At 41.9% G+C, this 27,663-nt stretch overlaps 2 protein-coding genes and 1 long non-coding RNA gene across 8 annotated transcripts in view; 2 read left to right on the forward strand and 1 right to left on the reverse strand.

Moving 5' to 3' along the window:
* The window catches only part of SNAP91 (synaptosome associated protein 91), a 73,519-nt gene extending 69,377 nt beyond the window's left edge, over window positions 1-4,142 (forward strand). The window contains exons 28-30 of the mRNA XM_082216969.1: window positions 190-294; window positions 2,076-2,178; window positions 2,647-4,142. Of these exons, the coding sequence (XP_082073095.1) occupies window positions 190-294; window positions 2,076-2,168 (198 nt within the window). The 3' untranslated portion in view covers window positions 2,169-2,178; window positions 2,647-4,142. The remainder of the gene's footprint in view (window positions 1-189; window positions 295-2,075; window positions 2,179-2,646) is intronic.
* Window positions 4,143-16,034: 11,892 nt separating this feature from the next.
* LOC309529161 lies at window positions 16,035-25,813 on the forward strand. 3 transcript variants are annotated; one of them, XR_014218098.1, is made up of 4 exons: window positions 16,035-16,131; window positions 19,304-19,379; window positions 25,375-25,433; window positions 25,522-25,813. It is a non-coding gene; the product is annotated as an uncharacterized lncRNA (long non-coding RNA). The 3 variants fall into 3 exon arrangements; XR_014218100.1 differs by lacking the exon at window positions 16,035-16,131 and adding an exon at window positions 16,145-16,387; XR_014218099.1 differs by lacking the exons at window positions 25,375-25,433; window positions 25,522-25,813 and having other exon boundaries at window positions 19,304-19,410.
* PRSS35 (serine protease 35) overlaps window positions 18,127-27,663 on the reverse strand; it is a 161,098-nt gene continuing 151,561 nt past the window's right edge. For all 4 annotated transcript variants that reach the window (XM_082216950.1, XM_082216953.1, XM_082216952.1 and 1 more), the window contains one exon: window positions 18,127-21,032. In XM_082216950.1, the coding sequence (XP_082073076.1) occupies window positions 19,772-21,016 (1,245 nt within the window). In that variant the 5' untranslated portion in view covers window positions 21,017-21,032 and the 3' untranslated portion in view covers window positions 18,127-19,771. The remainder of the gene's footprint in view (window positions 21,033-27,663) is intronic.

Raw genomic sequence — 27,663 nt, forward strand, 5'->3', positions numbered from 1 at the left:
GTGTGCATTGTTGTTGTTGAGATTTGATTTTTGTATAGTGGAACTCTGGCACACTCATTGGACTGTGCATACCTGAAAGGATGGAGGCTAGCAGTACCTGTCTTGCCAAGATGTTGCCAGCCAGCTAAGACTCAAGCTTGCCTTGTTTGTACTGCATGCATCACTCATTGTTCTCTTAATACTTCCTAGCAACCTCCTGGATCAGGTGTCCCAATGATGCCACAGCAGCCAGTTATGTACGGACAGCCTATGATGAGGCCGCCATTTGGAGCAGCTGCAGCAGCTGGTGCACAAGTAAGGGCTAACAATTTCTCTCTAGAAGGTCTTTTTTTCCGGAGCAGCTTAGCTTTTATGTCTCCTCTTTTGACCTGTGACCCTCTCCTGTATTTTCAGCAATTTACCTTTTAAACTCCTTTGAGTGTTTTAAACATTTAAACCATTACAGTCGTACCTTCAGAGTCAAACGGAATCCATTCCGAAAGTCCGTTCAACTTCCAAAACGTTCGAAAATCAAAGCACAGCTTCGGATTGTCCGTCGGACGTTCGGCTTCCAAAAAAAGTTCAAAAACCAGAACACTCACTTCCGAGTTTTGGTTGTTCGGGAGCTGGAACGTTTGATTCCCAAGGCGTTAGACAACCATAATATGACTGTATTCCAATATATTTTGGCTTCCATGCAGAGCAGTTGCATTTGCATGGACAGGCAGAGACCCCCCCCCCAGCCCAAGGCTGGCTCCCGTGTGGAATAAAGACACACAACACTGTGTTACGGGATTAAAATTGGCCACAACTTTATTTAAGATTCAGATGTAGGGAGACCTTGGCTTAGGCCTTGGGCGTTTATCCCTCAAAGTCCCCAGCCAGGGATCTGGGGAACATCAGGCTTATCCAGACTGAGTGGGGATTGGACTGTCTCTGGAGAACATCTGTTCAAGCAGAGAGCCTGCCCCCCAATTCGCCACAACACGGGGGAGACCAATGACTCCGCTCAGAACAACCCCTTTAACGGGGAACCCCGGGATCGCTGCTGCACGGGGGGCATGGGTCACCGCTTTCTTCCCTTTTAGGGAAGAAAGACTAAAGGATTCCACCCAAGGCCTGAAACCGCCAAAGTTGTGACGTTTTGTTATGGGGAAGGCAAAACCTGCCAATGCAGGAAAATTTCTTTCTGGCCCTTTCATAGCAACCAATATGTAGCAGCGCCAGCATACCTGTGACAAAGTTAACCTGCAAAAGAAAGCTTTACTGAGGGAGGGCGGGGTGGGAGAAGCTCTGGAGCCGACTGTGATTCCCCAGGTAAGTTCCACCCTCTATTGTGTGGGTAGGGAAGTCCCACCCCCTACCTGGCCAACTCCCCTGGCAAAGCCTCCCCCACCGGGATTGGTTGACTGTCTGAGGTTGGGCGGGAACTTCCAGGTATCCAGCCTGGGGGGCGGGCGGGCGATGCCAGGCAATACTGCTAGGAGCCGTTTAGGATCAGGGGTGCTGCACGCATCCATGCAAAGTACACTCCCCATTTGATGTGGGGAGCAGTCATTCTGTAGTAATACAAAATGCTTGCATGCCACTTTCCTTTAGCAGAAGAAAATGGGTTTATTGCACCCATTTTCTTTCGTGATTGAAGATGCTGTCCTCAGTACAAGTTAGGTAAATAAATCGTCAAGTAAAAATAAATAAATAGTAAAATGCATTAGTTTGTACTCAACATCATCAAACTTGAGAAGATAAAGTTCCTTTCTAAACAAAACAGCATTCTGGGTCAGGGAGCCACTATCTCCTCATTTGTCTTCTATCTTACCTGCCAGCACAACTTAAGTGCAGAAGTGTACCCGCTACAGTGTGTTCCATCCCTAGATACGCTTAACTTAAAATGTGTCTAAAATAAATTACATTTGTGGGACAGCGTGTAACATTTGAATAATTTTAATCTTCAGATTATCTATTGCATCTTAATTTTGTTCATACGTGAATCCTAATATTTATCTTACCATTGTCCTTATACTCTACTCTTCTCTTCTCTCTTTTGTTTGTGTGTTTGTTTCATGCTCTTCTTGACTGATGGGAAACCCATTAAGCTCTCTCCAAGTCCTACACCTGCCACTCAGAGTCCCAAAAAACCACCATCAAAGGACCCATTAGCGGATCTTAACATCAAGGATTTCTTATGAACTGTTTAAGGTATAGCATTGCCGGACCTATTTACTTACTTGAACTTTCTTTTCTGGCATTTGCTTAGGTGACTGAAGTCAAATAACTAGTTTTTTTTAAGTTTGGAAGGTTTTAGCAGTGGGCTTCCAAATATTACTGGTTTCTTGTGCATCGGCAACATTTGGTGCCCCCATGCCTCTCGCCTTCCGTCCCAAGTCATAGTTTATTTTAGATCTTACAATGATTTATGTGGAAATTTTTCAGTTTGGCTGTGTATTTTTTTGATGTTTTATTTATTGTTTATGACTACTTTTGTTATGTTGTAAATGTATTTTTTCATGTTGTAAGCCGCCTGGAGCATGGTTTGAACTATGGAAAGGCGGCATACAAATAAAAATTATGTTTGTATTTTGGTAATGCCAGATCATGAAACTGATTCAAATGCTTGTTGCTTAGTTTTTCTCTTTTGCTCTCTCCCCCCACCCCCAACTTCCACAGCTGTAGTTTTCTGTCAGGATAACTGAAGATGCAAGCTTGGAATCTACAAACAAGAATTTTGTTGCTCGGAGTTGTCCAAGTGAGCCACCACTACCAAACCCAGTGCTTACAGATTTCTCTCCTACTTCCAAAACGTGTAGCACAGCTGTGAAAGTGAACATTAGGAATGTGTACTATCTTAGTTGTTATCCCTCTTCTCTCTCTCTCTCTTTCTCAGTTTGTGTACTTGGGTTATTATTTATGTGTTTTACAACTTTAAACAATGGATGTATGTTTCTGATGCCTTCTTAGTGCTTTTCTGAACCTATCCAATAGGGGCAGATTATGCAGCTGTTGTGTGGTGAGCCATTTGGAGCGATGTGTCTGTGTTTCTGGAGGTCTCCGTGTAAATAACTTTGGCAAACCTTCTAAATTTTTTCCCTTTTGAAGTCCAGTTTCTCTTGTATATCTGTTATACAAAATAATAGTGTAATGATACCAAGGTAGTAAGAAAAAAACACTCTCAATCCTACAAACTCTTTTTGTGTGGAAAACGTTTCCCCCCCAAATGCAGGATTCTGAATTTGTTGTGGAATATGTTTTATTTTTGTGGCACTGTACATGTTATAAAGATAATTTTAAAAAGTAATAAAAAAGAGAGCACCCATTTAATACATCTTCTTTCAAGTTCCTTTGCAAAGACTTTTTTTCAAAAAAAAAAATATTGAACATACCTTATCAAATTTATTTTAAAATATTTAAGGGACTTTTGTTTCCCATTTTAAAACCAGCTTATTTATCAGCTCTTATTTTAAATGCACTGAAAATAAGTAAAGGGCAAGTTCCTTGCCATGTTGCTAAGAGGGGGGAAAAATCCTAGCTGGGCAGACATTTTAAGGATTGTCAGGTTAATTAGGTCACTCGGTGTATCTGTTGGCAAATCATGAATCATTTTTATTTTATTTTTTATTTAGCTTTTATGTACATCAGTTAGTTTGGTGCTTCTCTGTATGAGCCTTGGACTAGTAGTGTTTTTTCCATTCCCATACACCGCTGTGTATCTTCCGTACTGTCTGTGATTAGAGGTTGCACTAAACTGGAGAACTGCACCCTTTACTGTAAACAGAGAAAAAAATTGTGTTCCTTTAAACGTTTTAGTTTGTTCTCTCATACTGTTTGTGCTGATGGCTTGGCTTAAGATTTTTGACTCCTTAATAAGGTCACTGTTGATCAGTGTTACAAGTGGCTTGGCAGCTCTTTGTAAAAGCATATTAGGTTGGAAAGATGTTCACCTAAGTCTTTCAAATTAACTATTTAATCAATATATGGTACCATTTTTAAAAAGTGGTTGTATCTGAACTTATTGTGGGGATAACATACACTGTAATGACAGAGAGTTAGAGAGAGAGAATTTCAAAGTGGGTTTTCTTTGTATTTTGATTTGAGAAAAACCCAGTGCATGTGTACCCTCTGAGATGCAATAAAACACCTTGATCAAAGTAAATTAAAACACAAAAGTTGTGTCCTTTGATTGTTGCTCTGACTTCTCCATTTGGTGCTTCTCGTAGGGACACAATAGCTGCTGACTACAGTTTGACATGCTTGTTCAGAGCAGGAGAGATCTTGCTCTTTGAGTCTGCTGGCATTTTAAATCTGACAGCTGCTAGAGAATTCTCCAGCCTACTAAAGCAATTGTGATTGGCAGTACAACCATATGCCCTTTTTGCTCAGAAGTCAGTCTTGCTGTATTCAATGAGGCTTACTCCCAGGAAAGTGAACCAGAAGAAGGGTAAGAAGGTGAGGAAAAGGGAGGTATACGAGCAATGAGTGAGAGAGAGTGTGTGATCTATGGATCTCACCAGAAGAAGGTAAGAAGGTGAGGAAAAGGGAGGTATATGAGCAATGAGTGTGAGAGAGTGTGATCTATGGATGCATGGGGTGTGTTTTGAGAGTGAGAAAGAGCAGCTATGGATTTGAGGGGCTGGGTCTAACCCAAATCCACTCTAGCTGGTGGATCACAAGGTTATGGCACAAAAAAGTCCCATAAGCTCCCACCATCACCCCCCAAAAAACCCCGAACCTTGGTCTATAATGGTACCAGAGAATACAGTGGTACCTCGGGTTAAGCGCTTACCGTATTTTTCGCTCTATAAGACGCACCAGACCACAAGACGCACCTAGTTTTGGGAGGAGGAAAAGAAGGGGAAAAAATATTCTGGATCTCAGAAGCCAGAACAGCAAGAGGGATCGCTGCGCAGTGAAAGCAGCAATCCCTCTTGCTGTTCTGGCTTCTGGGATAGCTGCACAGCCTGCATTCGCTCCATAAGACGCACACACATTTCCCCTTACTTTTTAGGAGGGAAAAAGTGAGTCTTATAGAGCAAAAAGTACGGTAATTCATTCCAGAGGTCCGTTCTTAACCTGAAACTGTTCTTAACCTGAAGCACCACTTTAGCGAATGGGGCCTTCCGCTGCTGCCGCACCGCCGGAGCACGATTTCTGTTCTCATCCTGAAGCAAAGTTCTTAACCCAAGGTACTATTTGTCAAACAATAGGATCAATACGGATCGTGGTGAATGACCTGTGAATGTTGCTTCAAAAACTAGCACTGGATATGAAGTAAGTGGTAATGTGAACATACCCATAGTGACCAAAATTATATACACATAGCTATTGTTCAGTCATACAATATATTATAGAGGCATTATGAGATGCATTGTTTTTGATGCCTTGCCAATAGCAGCTGCATATTGAGTCAACACTTCCACTGCACTCTCCACTACAACCCCAAGATACCTTTCCTGATTAGTCTCACTGCTAGCTCAGACCTCCCCCCTTCCTCTTCTCTCTGTATATGTGTGAATAAATTGGGGTGGGGGTTAGCTTCATGTGCATCACTGCTCATCTCTTAAAGTATGAACACGTCAAAAAGATGTAGTCCCAATACAGATCCTTGGATGAACCCCAATTCTATCTTCTGCTTTGAGAAGTGTGCATTTATTCCTACTCCCTGCTTCCTGTTATTTAACTAGTTAGCAATCCATAAGAGGACTTCTATATTTATCCTATGACTTTTAAATTCGCTCAGGAATCTTTAGTGAAGGACTTTATAGCCCAGGTAAAGAGTGTCCACCAGTTTGATCTTATCCATATGCCTGTTGACACTCTTAAATGTTAGTGAGACGGGTCGGGACTTTGCAGAAGAACATGTTGCTACTGCTTGATCGTTTTATCTTAGCACTTTTCACCAAAGCTTTCCTTAAAAAAATGCTTTTCATCAAAACAGGCCTGTAATTGCCTAGATCCCTTTTTGAAAATCGGCTGCTTTCCAGTCCTCTGGTGCAGAGGAGAATGTAGCATCAGAAGCCGCCATTCTGTTCAATCGAATGATCCAGTAATGCGCATCTCAGGCAGAATTTAATTTCTAGGTAAGTAGCTAAGGCAGCAACTCATTTTCAAGTGGGAAATTTTCTATAGGGTATAGATTATTTCACACATTCAAGTGAGAGATTGTGTGACTGTAGTAACTATTGGTCACCATAGTGTTGCAGATATTTCTGCTGCATAAAGCCAAGCCATAGACAGAAATGGGAGAGTCAGTGAGCAAGGAGATTCCCAGGCCTGTGCTTAAGAACCCCAGAGTCCAGGCTGTACCGTAAGAGGAGTTATTGGAGAAGAGGTGGGTTCGGCTATCCCCTGGGTGAGTCGGAAAATTGTATTTTTAAGCTGGTGATTTGGGGACAATTTTGGGCCTTGAAGACTTAGTTTAATGCTCAAAATTAAACAGGTCTGTTCAGGAACAAATCCCCTTAATTTTGGTGAGCCTTGGTTTCTAAGTACAGACACCTATGATTGACACCTTAATCACAATTTTTCTAAATAATTCTGCACTGCTGGGCTATGTAAAAACCAAAGGGAAAAGTTATTTGTGTACGTGTTGGGTGAAGGATATTGTGGAGTTCTTGGACATTTAATCCCCTTGGTCAAGTCTGGACATGTTTAGGTTGCATTATTGGGAATTACTGCAAAGTGTGGAGAGCGGACCTTCTTAGCATACTTCTATTTTAATCTTGAGATAGGCTTTCAAGATGCAGCTGGAGTGGTGTTTCTAAAAGTCTGGCTCCCAATGTGCTCCTGGTTCAGTCATGTAATGAGGGGCTCCCCCCTTTTCCTGGGCTTTTCACCCAGTCAACAGAAAACCATTGCAGTTGTGATGCCCCTTTAAAAGACTGGCTCCCTCCCTCTTGTCTTTTCCTTCCCTGTATGGTACTCTGTTTAAATCGGATGCTTATGCGTACATTGACATTAAAAATGAAACATAAAATATAAACTTGCTGGCTGATCTGTTCTTGCGTTTTCTGCTGCAGAGGGCTTGAAAGGGGGGTTAGTTTAAGTGGACAAGTGGTCCTGTTTCAGAATGTTTGAGAAGCAGTGAGCTCAGGACAGGCTTTTGGATCTAAGGCTGCCCTCTGCTGGGTATATGGATAATAAAAATACCTAACACAGTTAAGGTGTGAATCTCCAGGTTCCTGATTCAATATTAATCCTGATTTGCTTGCACAAAGCTAATGGTTAGAAAAAGGGGTGTATCAACACGAGGGCCTTAGGCTGCTCTTTCCATGTGTGTGTTTGTGTGTCTTTGTGTACATAAGCACTTTCCATTTATGCCTCCCAAATCTTTTTTGATGGTTTCCTATTCACATAAGTGGCAGGTGTTTGAGGGGATATATTTCTGTGGTGTGGTATGGTGCGTTGTCGCCTCCCCTCAATTAGTATTTCCTCCACCCACAAACATGTTCACCGGTGTGCATGACCTTTTTAAAAAAAAATCTACCCCAAAACATGTTTTTTTTCTGAAATTCAAAGTTTTCACTCTATTAGATTTTCACAGAATCATAGAATTTCAGGGTTGGAAGGGTCCCCAAGTGCCATCCAGTCCAGTCCCCTGCAATGCATGAACTGCAGCCAAAGAATCCCAGACCTCTGCCCCAATCCTTCCACCACTCTCCAAGAGAGCACCCCATCACCAGCTCTCAGTGAAAGAACCTTCCCGTGTTCAGCCAGAATCTCCCCTTCCCCCTGGACCTAGTTTTGCCCCTGCCATAAACTATAATACCACAGAACAGAACTAAAAGAACAGTAAATAATAATTTTAAAATGTGTGCGTATTGTTAATAATAATAATAATAAATTTTATTTATATCCCGCCCTCCCCAGCCGAAGCCGGGCTCAGGGCGGCTAACAACAATAAAACAGTACAAAGGTACAACATAAACAACATTCTAAAATCATTCATTATAAAAATTAACCTGAACTGAGCAGGGAGAAAGTGTGGGACAACACTTCAGTGAGGAGGATGTTATGTGGACACCATGGGAAAAAAGAGAGACACGAGCAACTTCAAATCCACATTAAACTCTAGTGTGGATGAGCCCTAAGTCTGGTTTTTCTTGAGTACAGCAATACCTCGGGTTACGAACTTAATTCGTTCTGGAGGTCCGTTCTTAACCTGAAACCGTTCTTAACCTGAGGTACTACATTAGCTAATGGGGCCTCTTGCTGTCGCCGCGCTGCCAGAGCATGATTTCTGTTCTCATCCTGAGGTAAAGTTCTTGACCCAGGGTACTACTTCCAGGTTAGCGGAGTCTATAACCCGATGTGTTTGTAACCCGAGATACCACTGTATTCATTCTGATGTGTTTATGGAGTAATTATACTAAGCATACATTTTGATTTGCTTGTGGGGTGTTTACATATCTTCTTGTTCATTATTTATTCACCCAGCACATATTAATGCAAGTAATTCATCTTGTCACTTTCTTGATTTCAAATGGCTGTGGTATTTTGTTTGAAAGTGGATTTGTCTCTCTCCAGGGCAACAGAGCGTTCCTCCCACTTTAACTGCACAAACCTAAATTTCCAGCATGCGTTTGAATCCCTGCCACAAAGCAGTGACAGCCTCGAGGCAATCTGTATGTTGCGACTCTCTCCGTGCTTCTGTTTTACCAATGATTTTCTTCACAATACTAGAGTTACAAGAAATTATGGAGCCAGCAGGTGGCAGTCTGGAACTTGCCTTGAAACCGAAGTTGCATAATAGACAGACCCTAATAACTCAACCCTACATGTAAATGTGAATGCAGTGGTACCTCTGAATGCGAACGGGTTCTGTTCCGGAGCCCCGTTCGCATCCTGAAGCGAACGCAACCCGCGTCTGTCCGGGTCACGATGCGCCGCATCCGCGCATGTGCGTGACGTCATTTTGAGTGTGGAAGTAATGCGCTCTATTACTTCTGGGTTGCTGCGGAGCGCAACCTGAAAATGCTTAACCTGAAGCTACTTCAACCCAAGGTATGACTGTATGTTTGCAGACTTTGTTTTAGTTGTTGTGTGCTAAACTCAAACCTCAGTTCTGCCCATGCTTGGATGACTGGTGGAAATCTGGTTATCTTGCGAAGATACGTAAAACTAAAATTGGAATCAAGATGTTACTTTGTGGTATTCTGCAAGAGAAATCCCAAGCAAGAGCATTTGACAAGCAAGAGCATTAAGTCTAGCAAAGCGATAGGGAGGTATTACCATCTTTCTCCTTACCCTAAGAAGACCTAGCTCAGCCATCCCCCATCTGGTGCCATCCAGATGGTTGGGATTTCATCTTCCATCAGCCCAAGGCAGGATGACCAATTGTCAGGGATAACGGAAATTGCGGTCCAAAAATATCTGAAGGGCACCAGATTGGATGATCTAGATCAGTGTTCCCCAACCTTCATCCCTCGCTAGCAAGACCAGTGGTCAAGGATGATGGGAATTGTAGTCCAAAAACAGCTGGAGGCCCAAGGTTGGGGAACACTGATCTAGATGATCCATGAGCCACATTTCATTGTCTTGATCCAGCTAGGGGTTGTGTGCAGAAGTATATTTCTATATATGCATCAAAAAGAAGAGGGCCATTTTCAGTTGTGCTCCACCCTGTGAAATGCTCTCCCAAGTAAAGCCTGCCTGATGCCAACACTAACAACTTACTTTCCTCTTCACTGGGGTAATTGCTGGTATTTCAAAAGGATTTGAAGCTGACTGTAAGTTGCCTAGAGACTGCCCTGTGTTAGATGCCAAACAGATTTAAATCTCCAGCCTAATAATCAATTAATAGGTGATCATCAGCTAAGTAGACCCAATGAAATTGAGCCATGTTCAGTAATTTCAAAGTCACTTAAGGACTTCCATTTGCTCAATGGGGCTTTTCTTTTCACCCTCTCTTCCGCACATATTACCTGAAATTGGCTTCATCATAAAGAGGAAGCAGGGAAACCAGAGCTCGCTGTTCCTGCCTTCTTTGGAGCACTGATAAGGGTGGCCCTGAGCAGTAGCTCTGAACATCTGCTTAGGTGGAGAGATTGGTATTCCTGTTACTGAAGGCTGGTTTATAAATTGCTTGAAGGAATATGTTTGGTCCCTCATCATCCTTTCTCCTATTCCTCAAGTGCTACCACAATTTATTTTAGGTGGGCCATATGCATACAATCCCAGCAAGAACGTATTTTATTGTGTTATAACTCTGAGGTCACATCCACACCACATGTTTAAAGTGCAGTTAATTCACATGACTTCCCTCCCCAAGAATTCTGGGAACTGCAGTTTGCAGCTCACAGAGCTACAACAGCAGCATGCTTAGCAAACTACCGTTCCCATGATTCTTTGGGGGAAGTCATGTACTTTAAATGTGTGGTGTGGATATGATCTGAATCTGAAACCAGCACCGTTTCACCCAAGGTTTTTGGCCTGAAGTAAAAGGCAGGATTTTGTGAACCTGACACGCAAAAACCAGATTTACTGTGCTATTTCATTATTCGGGCATCTAAGACGCAGCCTTTATAGCAGATTGGATTTTTCACCAAACAGTTGGTTTAAGTGTTGTGGCAAGAGTCCATATAACTTAGCTGTTTGTATATATCTCAGGATCTTTTGGACCTCATGTGCCTTTTGCTCATAAGTTAATATTATGGTTTACTTTTATCCTACCCTGTAATTTTAGTATGGTTTTCAATTTTTAAAAAAGTTTTGTTTTTGACTTTGCCAACAGCTAAAAGATGGATTAGGTTTGTTTTGAGGTATTTTTAAAAGCTGTTAAAGAACACATGAAATTCGCCAACATATTACTTACAAGCTTATAATTGTCAATTCTTTTTTTGGGAAGGGGCGTGTTTGCTTCAGTGTGAGGACATCAAATTTAGTCCTCGCTGTCTCGTGTACCGTTCACATTCAAAGACAATTTGGTAGACGGGGAGGAGTAGCTCAGTTTCTTTATATTGCCAGTGAAATTTGGTGTCAAAACAAGAATTTACATATGCATAAATCTGCTTTTCTTTGTTTTACCACACTTAACATTGCACAAAGTCATGTTTGTGCAATGTTTGAACGTGTTGTCTGGATGGGAATAAATAGTTTCCTTCCCTCTTTTCCCTTTGACTGTTGTTTTTAAAATATTCTGTGTTTTAGTGGTGGCACATTGTTGCTGCTGTTATAATGTTATTTGCGTAGCTAACAGCACCTAATAAAATAATCACACCATTTGCTCCCAGAGCAAGTAGGAGAGGTTCTTGGAAAACAACCTATTTTTTCCTCTTCTGTAGAATGAGAACCAATGTTGTGCCCTCCAGACATTGTTGGACTACAAGTCCCATCAGCCACTGCCAGTAAGGTCAATGGTCAGGGCTAAAGGGAGTTGTAGTCCAGCCTCATCTGGAGGGCACCACTTTAGCTTCTCCTGAACTATACAAACAAGGGTAAAAACCAGAGGATTCAAAATACATAGGCCAGCAATATAGGTAGAAGCCATGTCATATGCAAGTTCTAACAAAATAAACTAAACAATGTGAGAAGTTGCCATGTGGATATTTCTGTATGTATGTATGTATGTTTACAATAGTTTACAATAGAAAGACGATGTAATGATGCAATCATGCTTTGAAGGTAACATAAAAACCAACCCTAACTCCTGTTAAAATGAACATGGTAAGCTGTATTGATTAAAATCATGTAGGTATCTGAAAGTGTGTTTGATGGAGCACTGTTCAGAGGGCTTTGAGACATGCTTACATTTATAATTACTCCCAAATGAAACCAAGCAATATTGGTCACTATTCTGAAGTTTGAAAATATTAGGAATGCCATGTTCAGTGTGTCGGACACTCTTGATGTAATCCTTGTCCCTAAGTGATATTAAGTGTGGTCTGAAGGTGTGGACATGTGTAGTGCTTTCTGTTGTCATAGTCAGATCACCATTGTGAAATTTGGATTGGTGGTGGCAATTTGCTTGGCAAAGATAACACGCCCATTTGAATGGTGTGCATCTGGCGACTAATGGATTATTTAATGGTCTACCCATGAGGCAAGGTGAAGTGACAGCCTCAGGCTACAGGATCCTCAGGGGTAGCAGATCGAATCTTTATTCCTCACCTTGTTCCTGATGTAGAATTTCACTCACCTCTTCTCCCCTGGTGGGGATGGAGGCACCATTTTGTGGTTTGCTTCAGGTGTCAAAATGTCTTGGACTGTCCCTGCTCTGGGGATTTTCCAGCAGAGAAAGCAGTGATGCTGTCTAAGCCTGGTCTCACTGCAGGACATTGAGATGAGATGGGAAGTTGACATAATTGCTTCTGAACATCTTCCCCGGCACTGTGTAGTCTTATCGTCTCCCTGGTATTCTGGGAGGCTGTGGGTTATGAAACTTTGATATCCGACGACTGCAGCAGAAATTTACCCTTTAGGTGAGTACCAACCATACTATCTATTTTAAAGAAATAAATAGGGGGTGGTAAATAACATTGTTTATGAACAAAGCTTAATTACTGAGGCATAGTCCTTGAAAGTACTTTCTGAATCTATATAGATCATAGGAAAAGGATCGCGCTGCTATAAAACTATCAACAGATCCTTGCTTTCTGAATTATGCCTGTGTTCTTCAGTTGTATCACTTAACATATTCTTTTTGAAATTACATTGTCTCTCAGGATGTCCATGGATAGTTCCAGACTCTAGCAGAAAAGTTAGCCTCCAAATATAGCCCAAAAAGCAGACTCCAAAATGAATTTGGCCCCGGGTTCTGCAGATGTCGCCTTGCCAGTTTGCAGCTGCTATGAAGAGCTGTCCACTGTGGTCTTGACACAAGCAAAGTACATGGCTGCACCCAGCGGTTAGAAAGCCATGTCATTTTCAGTCCAAAGCAGCCTGTAACTGATGTGGCTAGAGGGGCAGACGCAGGGCCCACTTAGACTTAGCCACTTGTCACGTGCCTACAATGTTGTCTCCACCTTGTATGTTAAAATTAAAGGCTGGCTTTTCCACTTTGGGATGAGTACTTCAATCTGCTGCCATCTGAGTTGCTTTCACTGACTTGCTACAGATGTAATGCTTTCCGAGATTACCAAACCATGGTTTGGTGACAGGGAGAGCCTTGTGGGCTTGCAAGTTCCATCCTTTCTTCCCTCTTGTGCGAAAAAATGATGCTTTAACAAGACTGGGATTTATTTGACTGGACTAACCAGAGAATGAAACTAGGGAACAGTCACCATAACCATACAATCAGAGGTGGATTTAGGGGGTATGTGACAGTTCCCTCAGTGGCATGCAGTCATTTCACCTCTGCACATACAACCCTGAGATTCTTTGGTATGAGACCTTCAGGGCAGGGTAGCCGACTAAACCTCAGTATTGCACAACGGGTGAAAGAAATATGTTAAAATTTAAGAGACTTGTGGGATCTGTAAGCTGTTCCGAGCCAGTCCATATCTTTGCCATGCTTCACATACAGAAGGCATAGCTGGAAGTGAAGCAAAGTTGCTTGGCACTGGGGGTGAGATAGCTCCAGGACATGTCCCTACCTGAAGGTTGCAGCAAGAGAAGCAATAAACAATTGGGAAGTGGCCTAGTCACTGCGTCCATCTGGGAAGTGACTTCCTGTCTGATCTTTGCAGAGGTTAATTCCTGTTTGAGAAGTCAAGTGTGCTAGCTTGCCTTCCTCCACCACCGTAATGACCCTCCATGACTAGGAGGGATACATTCTGAAGTAGGGAGTCTGCTGCACTTGTTTAGGCTTCAGAACGTGGACACTCAAGGGGTCTAAATTGCACAAGGAGCCTACACAATTACAAAAAGCTCCCCACTGCAGAAGTTGTACCTCCAATCTGTGGAGGGTGAAGGGAACAGCAATAAGGGGAGAAGGAAGGTAGAGCTAGCATGCTTGTCTTCACTCTTCACCTTTGCACGAGGCATTTAGGATACCCAAACAGGACTTCGGAGACCTCTTGTTGATACAGACTACCCTACCTGTCTCTGTTGCACCAACTGCACAGGAGGCAGGCCTGACAATGTGGCTTCCCATTGAGAACCAAGCCTCTGTTTGTAGAAACAAATGGTTTCTCGTGAGTTAGAATCATAGAATCATAGAATCATAGAGTTGGAAGAGACCACAAGGGCCATCGAGTCCAACCCCCTGCCAAGCAGGAAACACCATCAGAGCACTCCTGACATATGGTTGTCAAGCCTCTGCTTAAAGACCTCCAAAGAAGGAGACTCCACCACACTCCTTGGCAGCAAATTCCACTGTCGAACAGCTCTTACTGTCAGGAAGTTCTTCCTAATGTTTAGGTGGAATCTTCTTTCTTGTAGTTTGGATCCATTGCTCCGTGTCCGCTTCTCTGGAGCAGCAGAAAACAACCTTTCTCCCTCCTCTATGTGACATCCTTTTATATATTTGAAGGATGTCACATAGAGGAGGGAGAAAGGTTGTTTTCTGCTGCTCCTTCCAATTTATGAAGGAGCTGCTGATGCCCACAAAAGACGGTTCCAACATAATAAATGGTGTGCTCTGAATTGCAACTATTGTCGTATTGGAGGTTCTCTTCCTTTCTGCTGTATGTTTTTAGTAACAGTTTAGTAACAGCGCAATGGGCCTAGCAGTATAAAGGTTTGAAGTCTGAGGCATTTTATTGGTATATAGAAATGAAGGGTAGCCATTTAATGCCTGTTCTGGAACCTGTTTAGTTTCTTTTATTATTTATGCCAAAGTTTCTTTCTTTTTTTAATCACTCCTCTCCTCACAAACCAGATCCAGATGTGGAGTAGGCTTCGGTGAGTAATCTAGAGCTGCCTTTGGCAAGCGTGTTCTGGTACAGAAGTTTTCACAAGATTTATGTAAATCTAGAAAAAATAAACTAGCCAGTTTAAAGCCGCCCCTTTTAAGCATTTATGAGGTCAGAGTAGACTCTCTGTGTACTGCTACTTCCCCATACAAAATGCTTAATCAATGCCCTTATAGTTCCATTAAATCTCTAGTTTTCTGCTGCCAAAAGCAGCGAGCTCTAAGGGATCAGGCGAGGTAAAGGCCAGTTAGTGTCAGAGGGCTGCCATTCTTTTCACTGTGTATTTAACAGCTACATGACAGGCAGAAATCCAGCATCTGAACTTCCTCCCATCATTGCATAATTGGATCAAAAATATTTCCTATATACACACACACCAAACTTTCAGTGCAAAATTAAAAATGTACAATAAAAATATGCCTAAAATGGACACAAAATCCTGTCAAAATAGATTCTTATTTGAATCTACAGTATTTAAACATGCATTTTTATATTTACATGTTTGGATTAATATAATTCCTTGCCAGTTAATTCAAGGGAATTAAGACAGTCTTAATGTTCTGGTTAAGGCTCTAGACCATAATAATGAAATTTGTCTATGGATAAATGCATATCTACCAGTAAGAGAATGGCACCTTCAGACTGTGCAGTCTGTGTCCATACCCCATTCCACCACTACACAAAAAAGAATATATTTCAAGCCTAAAGCATCAGTCTCATCTACGGTAAACTAATGCAGTTGCCTTCAGTAACACTGTGTAAACCTGTATACAGTATTTTTAACTCTTGACAAATAAGAAAGATCAGAAAAGGGAAAGGCTTCTTTTCATTGATGCGTTGTTTTGTTTCTCTCAAATTAGACCTAATATTAATGAGCTTACCTCACAAAAACAAGCTCACACCTGTCACTGAGTTTTAAACATACGTAAGCTACATATGTAAGAGGCTCATTTATAATTATATTTTGGGAAAAATTCATGTTCTCGTGTGGCTGCATTGTTTTATACTTTCTGGGTGCCCCATTATAAAGCAGTTGTGTTCTTTGTTATAAATCCAGCAGTGCTGCGAGTTGTTTCTTTTTTGTTTCCCAGGGCATTTCTTAGCAATAAAACGTTCGGTGTGGTGCAAGCATATTTTTTATTCTGAATGTGTGGCCCAGAGAGAAAGGTTTGAGAATCACAGCTCTATGGTTTCTTCCTGAAATGGCTGCAGCAAGCCAGCAAAAGGGAGACAAATGCAAAACTGATTTGGTGAGATCTCTCCTGCTCCCTGATTTGTCTGATCTCTCTCCCCTTCCCCTTTCCTTCTATCCCTGCGTAGTTTCTGCCTGGAAATGGCTACCGCCAACCAATGTAGTTACAAACAAGTAAGGAGATATGGAAGTGGGAAAACTTGAGCTGTTTGGATATCTGAATCTGTGGCGTCTATAGTGAGATTTGGGCATAATGGGAGGGCAGACAGTGGGACCTGTGTGTGAATTTTACATTGGTGTAATAGGCTAATTTATGCACCACCACCTCAAATTTCCATCCTTCAAGCAAGCAAGATACGCTATCAGAGATCTCCCACTCAGGCAAAAACACTCGAGCAGGACAGGTGAGGGAGTATGGCATAGAGCATGGGTAGGCAAACTAAGGCCGAGGGGCTGGATCTGGCCCAATTGCCTTCTAATATTTAAAATGCATCTCTGAGTTATTTGGGGGGCAAAGGAATTTATCCCCCCCAAAAAAAATATATAGTCCGGCTCCCCACAAAGTCTGAGGGAGAGTGGAGCAGTCCCCTGCTGAAAAGGTTTGCTGACCCCTGGCCTAGAGAGAGTCCTGAGGGCCAGACAAAGGGATCTGAAGGGCCGCTCTTGAGTAATCCATGATGGTGAAACGAGTTGGCAGAATTGTGTTGACCTAGTTGGAAGCTCACATTTTCCCATCTGCACTTTATCTGCACTTTATCCAGCATTTGTAGGAAACTTGTATGGGAAATAGAACTTTATCTTAGTGCAGGATGCAGATAATGCTTCCACGTCGCCACATATTATCACGCAGCATCGGTGATTTCAGCCTGTCTGCATGCTGAAAGCTTGCGTCACTCGGCCTTTAATCCTGATATACACAGTTGGCTGTGCTGCAGCAAGTTATTATTGTTGAATATTTAAAATGGAAAGTTTGTCTTTTGCAGAAGATTATGCAGGAAATAAGTCTTTAAATTAAGCAGTGATAAAAGTGGGAGAGCGATTTGTACTTTCAAATAGATGTCTGAATATAGGGTAGACAGAGGCCCAGGACGAAAACATGGCTCCATAGTCAGTAATGCATCAATTCCTAATAACCTCAGCGGCAATTTGCTTTTGGCACAGAACTAATTATTAAAAGCATTGAGTTGCTAATCAGAAATGTTATGTAGACTTTCAGCGTGGTTTTTTTTTTTTATTTTTACTGGGATAGAAGGATAGCTTCCACTAGATCAAACTATTTATCCACTTTGGCTCATTATTATCTAACTCGCAACAACTCTCCAGGGGCTCAAGTGTTTCATATCCCTGGCTCAGTGGTGGCTGGTCCATTAGGGAAACTACGAAGTGAAATGGCTAGCAATTTTTTAACCCCCACACTGCCCCAAATGTCAAGGCCGCACTGTTTTCTGTCGCACACATCCTTCTAGAGAGTCTTGGATATTTTTCTGTCAATCTCCCATTCTCTGGCCAGTCAACAACATGCACCACACAGACAATCTCAGTCCAAAAGAATTGTTGTGTCTTGGAGGGTCCCATCCATCTGTCCCGGGGCCTAAAGGTTTATTTGTATCTTACCAACAATTTGCCCTACTCTGCAGTTTTCTTCTCCCTCCTGTTTTCATTATGTGAACCCAACTAATGTGGATAGCTTGTGTGTGTTGCAAGAAAAGAAATCAGGGCTTTTTAAAAAACATATAAAATGTGGGGTAAATTCCTCCCTGCTAACCTCATGAATCTACCCCCCCCCCAAAAAAAAAATATTTTAATGGTTGTTTCTAGAATATAATAGAACTGTGAGTCAGGAACTCCTTTTCTCACCAGGTGGCCAAGCTAAAACTTCCACTTTGTGTGCTCTGCTGCTTTAAGAATGAGTGCCTAATACTGCGGGGAAAATTAATTTAAAATGATAATGTTTCCATATAAACGCTGTGAACTTTGATAACAGATTTTAATTTTGTTTGGGATGTTTTCAAATGCACATTTCAATAACAGAAATGATTTAAAAAATGGATTTGCAAGTCAATGCCAAATTTAATACAGTATCCCCAAATATTTATATACACAAATGGTGTTTTAATAATATCTCATTCACACAATATAGAGATGATTTGTAAAAATTTTGGCCATCAATATATATTTTGATGCCATTTATTTTTAAAAAAATCTTTGTTCTTCCACACTGGTGGGGGAAAAAATTGATCAATACAAGTTAAAAACTGAATTACTTTAATGCTAATAAAAACCAAGCTTATATGGGCCTGGAGTATGCATCTTAATGCTACATATTAAACAGCATCCTGACAACCAGCTTTGTCACAAAGACCTTTCACATACACTAGTACAATTGAAGCAGGAAGCTCAGCTGATATAATTTTTAAAAAGCTACTGAAAAGTGTAAATTTGCAATACTTAAGCTCATGTTAAATACTTTTCTAGTAAAAGTCGAGGTTCAGAAATGAACACGAACCCAGTTGGTTTATTGCTATATAATAAGTCACCTAATGTATTTACATAAGAATTTAACCTACATTTTCCAAAAGGTTGAAACATGACTCAGCAAACAATTATCTGCTTTTGGTAATTCTTGATGCTGAGAATTAACACAACTACCCAACCCACAAACCCATCTGAGGAAAAGATAGTCTGTTGGATAGTCCCAATTCAATAGTCATCTCAACTATGTGTTTTGGCCTTGTTGTAAAGGCTTCCCCATTCACTTCAATGAATGGGCCAGAGTTTTGTATTGAAGAAAAGAGAGCTGCCCTACTCTCTAGTAAGGTGAATGGGGGCTGCCCTCACTCTCAAGTGCATATGGCCTCTTGGGCCTATAATCCCATTTTTTAAGACAACCTTATTCATCTTTGGTATGTTTAGCTCTTTTTAACCATTGTTTTCAAACTTGAATTAGTAGTTGTCATTGTTGCCTCTTGTCAAAAGTAACATCACTTGATGCTGATGATTATATTTTTAAGGCAGTGATTTGTTCAAAATAGTGACAGGTTAAAACAAATACACATCTAATAATCTCACTTTTGCATATCTTCTAAAACTAAATTTACAGGCATTAAACTGTATTCATATGGTTCCTTTCCCCCCACAAACAGAAGACATGCTACATTCATTAAGTTCCACTTTGCTATTTTAGAATTCAAGGAAAAGGAATTTGTGGGTTTTGCATATGATCTAAACTAGGCCAACTTGGCAGAGGCATTTCAATGTGAAGAGGTATTGTCTACAGTAATAAGGGTTATGGGAGAGCTTTGTTTCTTGTCTTATCCCAGTGTTTCACAATTGGATTCTCCCGCAGATACCGTACAATAATGGACATGCAACCTGCGTAACAGGAAGAAAAGAAAACATACTGGAGCAGAACCCTGAGACAAGTAAATAAGTTGAAAACAAAACAATCACATAGTTTAATAGTACCGGTTAAAAGAGAAGACGCTTCTCCTTAAAAATGCAAGCAAACGGAAAGAGCCATTAGTTTCTGTTCCAAAATATGAATGACTCGAATTTACCACAATTTAAAAACAATAAATACAGTAATACAATATGGGGCTTTAAGTGCACATCATATCTACGGTCAATTTAAACAACTCAGTCGAAAAGAAATTCTGCTAAATGCTGTGTAAATGTTTTCAGCATATCAGAAAAATGCTGGTTTCAAGTTCAAATAAAGTCAGATGCAGGTCATTGTATGTTCAGCATTTATTTTTGCAGGTTCTTCACTTCATAGCACTGTCAGATACTAGAGCTGATCTTGCATTGGCTGCCATCAGCCGTGTGCACAATTGTCATTGTTCCCATGTATCCAGAGGCAAATCTGGGCATATTTGGCAGGAGTAATTCGAACGGCCACATTGTAATCCTGCTCTTCCCCATTGACATCCACCCACTGGTGACCAGAATAAATGGCAATAATTTTGCGCTTCCACTTCTTCTTGTTGGGCTCTTTAAGGCGAAGGTAGATCCCCGATCCCGTAGAGCCAGACTCGGCATCACAATACTGGTAGAAGAGATCGCTGGATTCCTCAGATACGCTGCAAAACCGATAGACCAGTTGGCCAGATCGGTCAGCGTCATAGCCGGAAAAGTGGATCATGCTTCCAGGCATTGTTTTGCTAGCTGGGCTAATGCCCAGCTCCATGTATTTCTTCTTGTGAGGACGCTTGAGCTCCAGGACTGCGTAGTCGTAATCCACTGCAACATCTCCAGTTATGCTCCTCAGCCAGCCTTTGGGGATCTGTGTGCTTTTAACTCTGGTCCACTGGAAGGAAGGCTTACGCTCAGATTTCCTCTCATTCAACCCAGATGCCTTTTGTTTCCTGCCAGATCTCTTGCTGGGACCTTGTTCCAGCTGTTTGACATCAGTGTGGTGGTCCTCGACCTCTGACACTTCCCTCTTGCTCCTCCTGGCTCCCCTGCGTCTCTTGCCGTCCCCTTTGGATTTCAGCCTCAGCAACCCCACCCTCAGCTTCTTGCTGCCTTTGATGTAATCTGTGCCATCGTGCACACAGTGAGCAGCAGTGAGGACGTGCTTTGGTGATATCAGGATGCCGCTGCAGCCCGTGGAGATCTTTACAGCGGTGTTGAAAGGGAAGTTGGTCAGGAAGCGCGTGTCTGAAATGCTGAACCTGCTGTCAGTGCCGTAGACCTGCCTCTTTCTCCTGGAGCGCACTATGGTGGTAGTGTTTGCCACTGGGTCAAGATCTGCTCCCAAGACATTCACCTCAGTCAGGGTCCGTGTGCCGTTCTCGAAGACAGTCTCATAGGAGAGGAGCTCCTTCAAGTCTGACAGGCGTGGCACCGGGAGAGTCCTTTGGCATTCAATCCCACACACTCCACTCAGCTCCAATTTGGCATTTGCTTCAAATTTAGGAGCGTCGAGGAGGAAAGTTTTTTCTTTCACTATCTGTGGTACTTTTCTTAACTGCCAGCTGAAATCTTGTTCTGCATCTATTCCATTCATTAGGCTCCAGACAGGAGTGGAAAACAGCAGTAACAGAAGAGCACGGTCCATTGTGTCTCTTGGTTTTCTGTTAAAAACAAAACACAAGAAGTGTTTGTTTAAAAGTTGTAGCTTCAGAGATGTTTCCATTTAAAGGATGACATAAGTATTATACTATTTTTGTAGCATGGTTAAGATACTTAAAAATAGCAACAGCACTCCTAGAAAGACAATAAACTGAATATGTAGGGCAAGGTACTCAGACCACCATCATTATCTTTCTTTATTTATAGATCTTTGCAATTGTGTCCTGCATTTGATTATAGAAACATTTAACAATATTGTCATTAATTTGGCTATGAAAAGCCAGGAAGATTCATGAAAATATTTTTCTTTCTGTTCACTCTGCTTTTAACCACTTGACTTTGGAACTATGATAAATCGTTAAGTTCCTACACAGCTTAAATTCCAGCCCTGCTCCCACACACACAAAAAAACAACCCTTTGCATGTTGCCTGAAAATGACAGATTAGGGACATCTATGCAGCTCCACACTGCATTTCTATCTACCTAAAGGCCAAACTAGATGAGATATTACTTGGAAGATCTGTCACAGTTATCTTAACTTCTAGGGATCAATGACATGCTTGATCTGTATGGCAAGGGGATAGGAATTGCTTCTCACAGGAATAAATACCCCTGTTAATAACCTTCACTTCCATCTGGCATGATTTTCAAGCAATGACTCCTTGATCCCATGCCTTCCTTGCCTAACTTCCCTCATTTTATTTCCTTTCCTTTTTCCATGCTAGGCTGCTTTGCTTAGGAATCTTGTGGAATCCTATTGTCTCCTCTCTTTATAGACACACACTCATGGAGACCCTTCCTTCCTTCCTTTTTACATCACACCAATGTTAATTACTTTCGGGTGTGAGGTCAAAAGCATTTCTTTTCCACTAGGCCTTTAACTGAGCAGCATCGGCCAATATTGCTTTTAATTTTATCTGCTGTAACCCATCCCACAACTGTTTTATGGTGAAGGGCAGGATATATATTTTTAATGAATAGATGAATACCAAGATATTTTCATGGACTAGAACAGAGGTGGACAACCTTTTTGCCCCCTCTGAGGGCCATATGCAGCACTTTGACAGGCAAGTGGAGCTGCTTGACAGTCAGTGGGGAAGGACTTAATGGGGGGGGGGAGATGGAACACCAGCATCTTCTTTCAACCTTCTGTCCCGCCCACCCACACTTTAATCTGTCCCCTCCCCAGCTGCATTGGCAGTGCTGGAGAACACAAGCTTTAATGTGCATTCCCCAGCAATCCCAATGTAGCTAAAATAGTTGTTGCCACACTGCCTACCAGGATGGGAACAGTAATGGCTAGTCATCTGGGCAGTAGGGGAAAGTGGGCAGGGTCCCCTAGCACTTTGTGGGCCTACAGAGAGCTGAATGGTGTTTCCCATAGGTGGACTAAGAACATCTCAAGATATAAATGAAAGATAGGTTGTTTTGTAATAAAGTATGCTACAGTACAGTGGTTAGTACATAAACTGGTGGCATGAAAGGATAACTGGGCCTAGAGGACATACTAATATTTACTATTGGTAGTGCCTAGAGTTGTCAACTTAAACGGGGTATTTACCGTATATCTTCACTGTTTCATTTGAACTTGGAGCACTAGTAATTTGTGATGTAAAAGAAAAATCAAAGCATGTTTTTAAAAAGAACAACTTCCCTGACTGGGCATCTAAGTACCATTCTTATCACTAGTGATCAGGTGAATCATTATTTGCAAGCCTGACCCAGGCATTCTAAGTAAGTTAACGAAGGAGAAAACCCAAGGTATCCTGAAGTCAAGTAGCATTCTTAATAACTTAGAGCAAATCTACACATTATGCCCATGCCTGCTGAATGCCAGTGAACTGTGTAAATGGAACAAACATGGCTTTTTACAGCTTGAATTTGATGCATTACATATTAACAAATGCAGTGACTTCTGCCATTTGGAGAATGGAGCTTGCTTTCCTCTCCCACTTTATACATTCACCACTATGGAAGCCTCAGACATGTGTGGAAATGGCAGTACCTCTAATTATACTTTAAGAGTTAGGCATTTAAGGACATGCATCTGGTTAGACTCTATGGTTCAATATTGTAATTAAAGTGCAGATCAGGATAAAGAGCTCTCTTTTGTTGTTATTATATATACCAGAGTTCAAAAAGGGCTGAAGTCTACATTAAAGGTTTTTAAAAATAATAATTGTTTTCAGAATTAAAGGCTAAAGAAAAGGTGAAAAAGATGCAAAAGATGTGGCTCAAGTTCTAAAAGAAAGAACAAGGAAGATAGTAGCTATTATTGAAATGTGGGTTTGATGATATTTTAATTCTATGGCTTTTAAATTACCTGGACTATTTTCCTGGAATAGCAATACAATCCAGAAATGGTTTGTGTAGCTACAGCAGTTGGCAAAATCCCTTCTTCAAAACATATCTGTTAGTGCAGCAAGCCTAAGGATCTTGCTATGTGAATCGGGGTGCACACTTGTCTTTATTTGATGGTAATGCACATGACAAGACAGGCCTCTATCAGATCTCTTGTAGCAAGGACACAGCAGTCAGTTGTGAAGCAACTCAGCTTCCCTTCCCCCAGTCCGGTGGGTGGTGTTTAAATATTAGGCAGGGCAGGAGACCATTTTAACAAACAGCAGATCCCTTCCCGCCTTCTCTCCATGCCCTACTGAAGACTCCACTTCCAACAATGTCTACAAGGAGGAAGTTGTGGGCAAAGAAAAATGCCTCTATCCCTCTATCCACAGGCGCCAGGTCTAGGGCACTCACAATACAGGGCTCCGACACAACTTCCGGTTTCTACTGGAAGTTGCATCAGAGCACTGACGCGACCTCCCAGACTATGTTGGAGGCCCTTCCAGTTGCGTTGGAGGTCTTGCAAGGCTTCAGATGTGACCTCTGAGACCCTGCGAGGCCTCAGAAGCACTGCCGTTGTCACAGGTGCCATTGGGCACCCATAACCTGGGCCCCAAGTCAGCACCCCTGCCTATATCCTTGCCTTAAGCACATTATCTGCAGGAAATGACATGGAAAGGAGTGGGGATCTGAACCCTGGTATACCAGTCCCTAGTCAATGCTCCAACCACTGTTCTGCACAGGCTCTAATCTTCACACAAACTGCACTCCAGAAGCAGCAGCAGGAACTTAAAGGTAAAAAAAGTAAAGGTCCGCTTCAGCACTGGGTGCTACATCCAGCTGGAAGAGCAGCTAGGTCTGCACCGTACAGAACAGTTTCAAACTTCTGAACTACCCCCAAATTCTTCCTAATGCGGGTGATCTGATTTGATTGGGGTTGTTAATGGTTTATTTTCCCTTAGAAGGTTTTTATAGTAAAACAGGCTGAGTGTTGCAACTCTTTGAAACCAGCCCTAACACCACCACAAAGACCACACCAGCTTCTTGTATTGCGTTGCGGTCTGTTAAATATATATTCCCTGCTTACAGCAAACTCAGAAAGGTAACTTGCAATTAGCTTCTGGCTGTTTGGTACATGTGATCTAGTGGAGACTCTTAGTGTTCTTCAGCTGCTCTAGCTGTAGCTCCTGCCTCCCTCTTTGTCCCTCATGGGTTCTCCTTCCTTTGGCCCCAAGAATGGAAGGAAAAAACACCCAGATCTTCCTGCTCCTGCTCCTGCTCCACCTTGTCTCCCAGAAGCAAAGCCCTGAGCAGTGTCTTTCTTTGGCTCACAACCACACTTGCCATATCAAACAAGCACAATCTTTTGGAGAGTTCCTTAGCTTCTTGCTGAACCTCCTTGACTTTGTGTTGCCATGGCAATGGGGCCGGAGCTCAGCTTGCCACTCACTTGACTCTGGTTTGCAGGTAGAGTGATGCCCCATTCCACCGAACACAGTCCTCTGTTTGGAGGGCTGCCAGGAGGATAGTCCTCTTTTTCATGGCATTTTCTATATGAAGCCCAAGCCTGGTTTAAAAATAAAGAACCATAAGAAGAGAGACTGTCGGCCTTGAAGCTGGCCATCAACATTTGATACCTCGACAACAGACTGCGCTCATCTGGACACAGCCTTCCCTACTGTCTTCCCCCATATTTCCACTTAATTTTCAGTCATTATTTCTAAATTTCAATCTGTACATATCAATGTGCATGAGCATATTTTATGCAAATCTGCACCTGCTCTTTTTTTGGTCATGCCTTTCCTCTTTTTTGGCAGTGGCCTTGAAAGAGACCACACATGTATTCCTGCCCAATTGTGGGCATTTTGATTTTGACACTGAAGCATTTGGATCAGCCCCACATGAATGGACAGTGATATGCTATTGAATGTTTTCCATGCTGGTAAATATATAGTAGTTTATTATTAAAAAGTAATCATGGAACTTATTCTCCTTTGCAGTTCATCATCTGGAAACATTACAAGACTTCTACTTAAGGCAGATTGGGAGTACATTAGAGGTAAAATGAGAGCAGGCTGCTAGTGTTTAATTTGAGATGTTTAACTAGATTTATAAATTTGACAGTGTCTCTTATATTTGCTTTTCAGCCTGTTCTTACTGGTTTTGACCCCTCCTGAAGGCTGAGTTGACTAAGAACTAAAGTAAATAAATACGGCTTTTTTTCCTTTTATATTTTTAAACATGCAAGTATGCTTGTGGTGCTGCCACCAGAGGGCAGAAAAATCTAGACATATCCAATAATAGACTTTTTGAATTCCCTAGAAGGCTGAAACTTTTATTTTTTAGACTCTTACTGTACTTCATTTGAGTATACTATTACTGGAATATGGCATTATCCTCCAGGGCAGCTTCTTGTTCCACATAGCTTGCTGTGTTGTTTTCTTTTAGGGGGCTACACTTCTTATTTTATCTTTTTGAAAAATGCTTAGCACACTTCAGACTATTCCCCCCCCCCCCATGAAAATACCATCTTATTTTTCAGAAACTTACTGTAATATTGTTATAGGGTGGCAGCTACCCCCCTTAGGATGGGTGTGCAAACCCCTTCATCTTAAAAAAATAATATTTATATTTATATACTGCCTACTGTAATTGGTTATGGTGCTACCCTATTCCAAGATCTTTGGGGAATTTCTCTATTATATTATATAAATTTGCTTGTCAAAAAAGAGCTCAATGCACAAAATACTTTATCTAGGTTTGCCCTTGGAAGATGGCGTAAAGGTGTCGTGTTCTTTATAGCCACTCCAGTAGCCTAACTATACCTGATTCTCTTTTTATATTAGGGTACCTAATACTTGAAGGGATGCGAGTGGCGCTGTGGGTTAAACCAAAAGAGCCTAGGACTTGCCAATTGGAAGGTCAGTGGTTCGAATCCCCGCGATGGGGTGAGCTCTCGTTGTTCAGTCCCTGCTCCTGCCAACCTAGCAGTTCGAAAGCACGTCAAAGTGCAAGTAGATAAATAGGTACCACTCTGGCGGGAAGGTAAACAGTGTTTCCATGCGCTGCTCTGGTTTGCCAGAAGCAGCTTAGTCATACTGGCCACATGACCCGGAAGCTGTACACCGGCTCCCTCGGCCAATAGAGCGAGATGAGCGCCGCAACCCCAGAGTTGGCCACGACAGGACCTAATGGTCAGGGGTCACTTTACCTACCTAATACTTGAGTTTCCAAGTTACTGTGTTCCAACCCTTCCTTAGAAGCCAGCCTCCTAGTTAATTCCTTAAATGAACCAAAATTTACATTCCATATTACAGCCCATTTTACTGAGACTATACAATGGTCCAGAATATTCATAATTCTAAGCCGACCTATGACTCAGCAAGAACAAACAAGTATGCTGAAAACCAGAGTGAAAATCACAGTTTCTACACTCCTCCTCTAGTCCTGTGGTCACTGCACTACCCACCCAGACCTAAGCCAAGGTTTGGCTTGGTTATGTGTAAACCAGAATTCTACTCAGTTACATATACGTAACCTATGCACGAAGACACATTTTGGCACACACAGTTATTTTAAGGAATCAGTAGAATGGTACCTGTCACCAGACAACCACTCTTTTGACAGGCTTATGCATATAGTACTGCTAAATTCATGGCATGTTTTAGAGAGGAAGCATTAAACACTGAAGTCTGTACCAGAAGGTGTACTTTTTATAGTTTACAAGGTTATTTGCAGGGAATTCCTGGATCTTAAAAGCCTTCAAGAAAATTCAGTTACTTCCCTCCCTCCCCAACAACTTATGTTCCAAGTATAATAAGAGTGGTGAGTTTCCAAAACAGTGGCTCAAAAGCCACAGGAACTTTGTGCATGGGTCATCAGTGTCCAGTTATAAGCATATGCTACAGAGGCTGAAGGGGCAGGCATGGAAATTGCAACCAAACTCTCAGTTATGCAGTTGACAGGTGAGTCCCAAAGGAAGATGAATTTCCATTAGCAGATCCCTGAAAAAGTCTGAAACCACTGCAAGAAGAGAAAGAGTTGCTGTTGGCAAAGAAACTGTTATTTCTCTGTTTCTGGTGACGGCTTCATTACGTTCTTAAGGTTAGTGCTGTCAGTGCTAATCTCCTTACACTTTGCAATGTAAGAAGACCTGTGATGAAGTCTCTAAGGAGCATCCTTCATAGGTTACGAAGTAACTTTCTCTTCTAAATTCTTCCGCCTGCATCCACGGGAAGTAACATACAGCTGGGTAGTTGTTGAATTATTTACGATCCAAATGCTCATTT

This window comes from Podarcis vaucheri (assembly GCF_965113315.1).
Source record: "Podarcis vaucheri genome assembly, chromosome: 3".
In the NCBI taxonomy this organism is placed as follows: Eukaryota; Metazoa; Chordata; class Lepidosauria; order Squamata; family Lacertidae; genus Podarcis; species Podarcis vaucheri.